This window comes from Colobus angolensis, unplaced genomic scaffold, assembly GCF_000951035.1.
Source record: "Colobus angolensis palliatus isolate OR3802 unplaced genomic scaffold, Cang.pa_1.0 Scaffold99, whole genome shotgun sequence".
Classification (NCBI taxonomy): domain Eukaryota; kingdom Metazoa; phylum Chordata; class Mammalia; order Primates; family Cercopithecidae; genus Colobus; species Colobus angolensis.
The window spans coordinates 5,056,365-5,062,364 of record NW_012123931.1 but is presented as its reverse complement, the minus strand read 5'-3'; the positions used below and the strand labels follow the sequence as shown (position 1 = coordinate 5,062,364).

At 58.0% G+C, this 6,000-nt stretch overlaps 1 protein-coding gene across 1 annotated transcript in view; it reads right to left on the bottom strand.

The window, feature by feature from the left end:
- Positions 1 to 264: 264 nt before the first annotated feature.
- HCN4 (hyperpolarization activated cyclic nucleotide gated potassium channel 4) overlaps positions 265 to 6,000 on the bottom strand; it is a 46,348-nt gene continuing 40,612 nt past the window's right edge. The window contains exons 6-9 of the mRNA XM_011933014.1: positions 3,074 to 3,220; positions 2,731 to 2,971; positions 1,865 to 2,029; positions 265 to 1,733 (exon numbers count right to left, since the gene is read on the bottom strand). Of these exons, the coding sequence (XP_011788404.1) occupies positions 265 to 1,733; positions 1,865 to 2,029; positions 2,731 to 2,971; positions 3,074 to 3,220 (2,022 nt within the window). The remainder of the gene's footprint in view (positions 1,734 to 1,864; positions 2,030 to 2,730; positions 2,972 to 3,073; positions 3,221 to 6,000) is intronic.

Below are 6,000 nucleotides of genomic sequence, written 5' to 3'. Positions count from 1 at the left end.
GGCTTTTGCATTTGGGACCTGCCTGCTCCCTCCTCCCTCCCCCTCCCTCCCTCTAGTGCTGAGTATTAAAATAGTCTATAAAAGCAAGTGACCAAAAATCTATAGCTCTAAGAATACCTGGTTATTTTCTGCTGTCTTTTGATTTTCTGGTGTGTGTGGTTTTTTAAATAATTATTACTGTTATTGGTATATCTCCTAATCACAGTTAAACCTGAAGGAAGAAGGAAGGGAGAGAAAAGAAGAAAGAAGAGGGAAGGGCCCAGCTCATAGATTGGACGGCAGTTTGGAGCGCACTGGCTCAGGCCTGGCCCCAGGTTCCCTCTGGGGTCCAGCAGTCAGAGGGGGCCCCCCAGAAGAGGTGGCTCTTGCCCCAAACAAAGACAGAGGGGGTGGCAAAGAACCTGAGGATGTCTTCCGAGGCAGAGTGACGTGCTGGCCGGGGATGGCACCATAGGGCCTCCCAGGGGGACCAAGGCCCCCGCTGCTCCCACTGCCCCCGCTGCCACCCCCAGCCCTGGGGAAGAGCGGGAAGGCAGCCACGGACTCCCCTGAGGAGTGCGGGGAGGCTCTGCGGAGAGTCTGTGCCCCGTCCTGAGGCAGGGCTGGCTGAGATGCAGAGATGAGCTTGAGGTCCTGGGTGAGGCGGCCGGGGGTGAGGGGTGGCGTGCCCCGGCGCTGGGGGACCTGGGGTGGTGGGGGGCTGGATGCAGGTGGCAGAAGCAAGGATCCGTGGGAGCCAGAGGCCCGGGGCGGGGCACTTGGGAAGGTTCTTGGGGGGCCTGGGCTGTGGCCAGGGGGGCTGAGACCTCCTCGGGGAGTAAAGCCTACAGGGGAAGCCCCCCCAGAGGCCCCTGCCACAAGGGATGGCGGCTCAGGCTGCCGTGGGGGTGTCTCTGGCGTGCTCGGTGGGCCAGCAGCCAGACCTAGGGACAACTCCCCGGGAGGCTGGCCCAGCTGCCCAGGGCTAGATGATGGGGATCTGGATGAGGGTGGGGGTGGCAGGAAGTGCTCCGGGAGTCCCAGGCCTCCCCGGGCCCCGGGTGGTGCGGGAGGTGGCTGGGCAGCCTGCGGGGAGTGGGCACCTGGCTGCAGCGGGGTGAGCAGGGGAGAGTCGGAGGAGGACAGGGAGCCACCCAGTGCCTTGTGGAAGTGGCCAAACCCGGCTGTGGTGGTGGCGGCTGTGCCAGCTGATGGTGTGGGAGCCGAGGGGGAGCCACAGGCCCCGGGGGGTGGGGAGGAGCTGGATGAGGGCAGGAGTGGGCTCAGTCCGGCGGGGGCAGAGAATCCAGCCAGCTGTTGGATGTGGAAGGAGGATGAAGACGGCGTGTCTACCTGGGATGGACTGCTGGCGGGTGAGGCGGAGCCCAGCGCAGAAGGGATCAGGGACTGCAGCCGTTTCAGGTGCCTTGGTGTCTGCCCGGCACCGAGGTTGCCCAGCCCAGATCCTGGGGGAGGGCGGAAGATGGCAGCAGGCAGGCGAGGGTGGTGGGTGAGGGCTATGGCCACAGAAGTGGTGGCAGCGGCAGCCTGCAGTGGTGCTTGTATCAGCGGGGTCCAGATGACAGGCGTGGGGGTCGGGGTGGCAGAGGCGGCGGCCTGGACGCGGTGTGCACAGTGCGCCATCTCCCGGTCATGCTGCACAATCTGCTGGATGATCTCGTTCTCCTGGTAGTTGAAGACGCCCGAGTTGAGGTCGTGCTGGACTTTGTGGAGGAGGATGGAGTTCTTCTTGCCTGGGCCACGGAACAAGAGCAGGCACTCAGGGCGGAGCGGGGAAGGAGATCAGGTGGCGGCCCAGCTTAGGCATAGAGAAGCCCTGCCCTCCTGCCCCTCCCGCACCCCGCCTGCGGCCCATCCCCCTCACCGATGCGGTCCAGGCGGTCCAGCGCCACAGTCTCAAAGGCCCTTCGCATCATGGGGTACTCCTCCAGCACCTCATTGAAGTTGTCCACGCTCAGCGAGTAGAGGCGACAGTAGGTGTCGGCCCTCACGCTGGCTGTGCGCCGGCCCCGTGTCAGCAGGCAGATCTCTGGCAGAGCATCAGGACTCAGGGTGAGGCATGCACAGCCTGCCCAAGCCACGGGGACTGCCCACCCTGACCTTGGCCCTGACTACCTGGCACAGAAACCTTGGCAGGCTCACAAGGCCCTGCCCCCAGACTGTGGCCACACTGGATGCCTCTTCCCCACCAAATGGGGGCTGGACAGTCTTTCCCATCTTTGGGACATACCCTCTGCTCTGGACTGAATGTCCTCCCACCAAAATTATATGTTGAACCCCTAATTCCAGCATGATGGTATTTGGAGGTGGAGCCTAGGGAGGTAATTAGATCATGAGGGTGGAGCCCTGGTGGATGGAATTAGTGCCCTTTTAGGAGGAGGCCAGGGAGCTGGCTCATCCTCCTTCTGCCGCGTGAGGACACAGCGTGAAGTCAGCAGTGCAGCCCAGAAGAGGGCCCTCACTAGCCCCAACCATGCTGGCCCCCTCAGCTCCGATGGTCAGCCTCCAGAACCATGAGACATACATTCCTGTGGTTTACAAGCCACCCAGTCTACAGCACTTTTGTTACAAGGGCCCAGACTGACTAAGACACCCCTAACCCAGGCTCACAAACACTTCCCTCCAGGCTGTGGCCACGAACGGTGCTCACTGCCTCTGTCCCCTTAGTGTCTCCCCAGCCCATCCCCTGGGAGCAGCTGCCCTGTCCCCCAGGGCCCGGGGCTGCCTCACCTCCAAAGTAGGAGCCGTCAGCCAGCTTGGTCTCCTTGTTGCCCTTGGTGAGCACGCTGACCACGCCGTGCTGGATGAAGTACATCTTCTTGCCGATGGTGCCTTCCCGGATGATGTAGTCCCCAGGCTGGAAGACCTCGAAACGCAGCTTGGTCAGCATGGACGTCACGAAGTTGGGGTCCGCGTTGGCAAACAGTGGCATGGAGGCCACCAGCTTCCGGCAGTTAAAGTTGATGATCTCCTGCCGGACGAGGTGGATTGGGACACGGGAAGGAGGAGGTGAGGGGAGCTGGCTGCCAGGAAGGCCTGGCTCCCCTCCCCGCCGGGCCGCTGCACAGCTCACCTCCCGCAGGGGCTCGCTCAGCTCGCCCAGGATGCTCTCCTCGTCAAACATCTTGCCCTGGTAGCGGTGCTCGTAGTAGTCGTGGATGCGCTGCCGGGTGTCGGGCGGGAGCTTGTGGAAGGACATGTACTGCTCCACCTGCTTATACTGAGGCCGGGAGAAGGGGGCGTCATCTCCGCGCAGCCAGCCCCACCGCCTCAGCAGGCACCACATCTGGGCACCCACCCTGGGGGAATTCTTGGCTAAACTTGGTTCCTTGAGATCTGAGCTCTACAGTGTTGAAATGACCTCACTGTGCTCCAAACAACTGCCCGGGCTCCCAGCTGCTTGGCATGGAGGAGGCGGCCCCACCAGCATCTGGTCCTGTGTTTAATACTAAGGAGGTGGGTGGGGGCAGCAGGGAATGTCCAAAGCCCAGTGACAGGACACCAACGGTATCACCAGGAAGGTCGATCACGTTTCCTTGGAATGTTTACACTGGGGACAGGGAGGCCTCACCGACTGTGGGGAAAGAAGCTGTTTCCTCCCAGCAGTGACAACTGGCACAGTCCAGAGGCGAGGCTGCGACAGCTCAGAATGCTCAGAGGCAGAAGCAAGGATGCCTGGCTGCTCTACACTATGAATCTAAACGCGGCCTCAGCTGAGACCCCAGGTCACTTCATTGAGAGCAACTCCAGGCAAGGGAAAAGCAGGGTAGACTAATTTGAGGCAACCTGCAAATAGAAGCTCGGGTGCAAAAGATTTGTGAGCCTCAGACCCTGGGGCTCAAATAAGAAACAATCCTGCCCACCCTTGCTGAGAGGAGCGGACGTTGCTCCCACCATCGTAGACTGTGGGTGGACAGTGGGATTCTCAAGAGCAGAACGAGGGATGGGAGGTATTGATTAGGCAACAACACAGACTCCTCCTGGATGGGAAGCAGAGGAAGTCCCTATAACCCCAGCAGCAATCAGAAATGGGGCAGCCTGTTTGCATCTATGTGTGCTCCAAAGAGGTAGGGACACAGAACTGCTGCACAGAAATACCCACAGGCAAATGAGGGCTGAGAAATGACATTTCCTGAACTTTGTCCAGCCACCCTGGCCTCTGATTGCTCCAAGTTATGCAAAGTTCCAGGGGACAGTGACTTCCCGGCTGGTTATAGGGGCGGAGGCAGCCAGAATACCTGGAGCTGTGTTTTAGAGAATCCCTACCCTGATCCCCAGAGAACAGGTAGGGGTGGGGAGGCAGGGTCTAGACATGGGGCAGGAGTTAAAAGGCTGAAGTGGTCCAGGAGAGAGACAGACATGGGGATGGAGGAGAGGGAAGATATCTAAGAGAAATTTATGGGGCAGACTTAGATATTAGTCAAAGGAAAAACATTTTAATGAAAGTCTCAAATCAAAAGCCACAGACACCTTGACTCTGGCCCTAAAATAAACTCTAATGCATTTTCTTTTACTTTTTTCTTTTTATTTATTTATTTTTGTTGTTGTTGTTGTTGTTGTTAAGACAGGGTCTTGCTGTGTCACCTAGACTGGAGTGCAGTGATGTGAACACAGCTCACTGCAGCCTCAACCTCCTGGGCTCAAGTGATTCTCCCACCTCAGCCTCCTAAGTAGCTGGCACTACAGGCACACGCCACCATGCCTGGCTAATTTTTGTATTTTTAGTATAGACAGGGTTTTGCCATGTTGCCCAGGCTGGTCTTGAACTCCTGGGCTCAAGAAATCAGCTTGCCTCAGCCTCTCAAAGTGCTGGAATTACAGGCATGAGCCATCATGCCCAACCTCCCAGATGCTTTTCCTTTTCTCTTTTTTTTTTTTTTTTTTGCGATGGAGTCTCCCTCTGTCACCCAGGCTGGAGTACAGTGGTGCAATCTTGGCTCACTACAACCTCTGCCTCCTGGGTTCAAGTGATTCTCCTGCCTCAGCCTCCCTAAATAGCTGGGACTACAGGTGTGTACTGCCACACCTTGCTATTCTTTTTTTACTTTTTTTTTTTTTTTTTTTTGAGACAGAGTCTCGCTCTGTCGCCCGGGCTGGAGTGCAGTGGCCGGATCTCAGCTCACTGCAAGCTCCGCCTCCCAGGTTTACGCCATTCTCCTGCCTCAGCCTCCCAAGTAGCTGGGACTACAGGCGCCCACTACCTTGCCCGGCTAGTTTTTTGTATTTTTTAGCAGAGACGGGGTTTCACCGTGTTAGCCAGGATGGTCTCGATCTCCTGACCTCGTGATCCGCCCGTCTCGGCCTCCCAAAGTGCTGGGATTACAGGCTTGAGCCACCGTGCCCGGCCTCTTTTTTAACTTTTAGTAGAGATAAAGTTTCACCATGTTGGCCAGGATGGTCATGGACTCTTGACCTCAGGTGATCTGCCTGCCTCGGCCTCCCAAAGTGCTGGGATTATAGGTGTGAGCCACCACACCTGGCCCCAGATGCTTTTTCTATATTAATCCCTGATCCTGACCCCAGACTAAACCCTAGCCTTGGTCACACACTGAGCCCTGACCCCACTCACATGCTGAGCCCCACCTCAGTCACAGGCTGGGCCCTGGTGCTGGCTCCAGAACGATCCCTCACCTGGGCCTGGGCTAAGCCCTGATCTTTGTAGCTTGATGCCTTCTTTACCTCCCTTCCCGTCTGCTCCCTTCTAACCCAGGACCCTGTGTTCTAGCCAGGCTAATTTCTCTGCCAGCACACCTATCCTCATGCTCATCCTGATGCCTGGCCTAGAGTTCTCTTCCACCTTCTCCTTCCTCTGCCTCCCCAGGGTGAGCCCTCCTTCCCTCCCGGCTCTGCAGGCTCTCCTGACCTCTCTTCTTGGCACCATGGGACCTGGACCTCCACACCGCCTGTCAGTCATCCCACCAAAGGACAGTGCCTGGGGCAGACAGGTAGGCAATGAATCCACAAATGCTGACCCTACTATATTCCAGGCATGGGGCATAA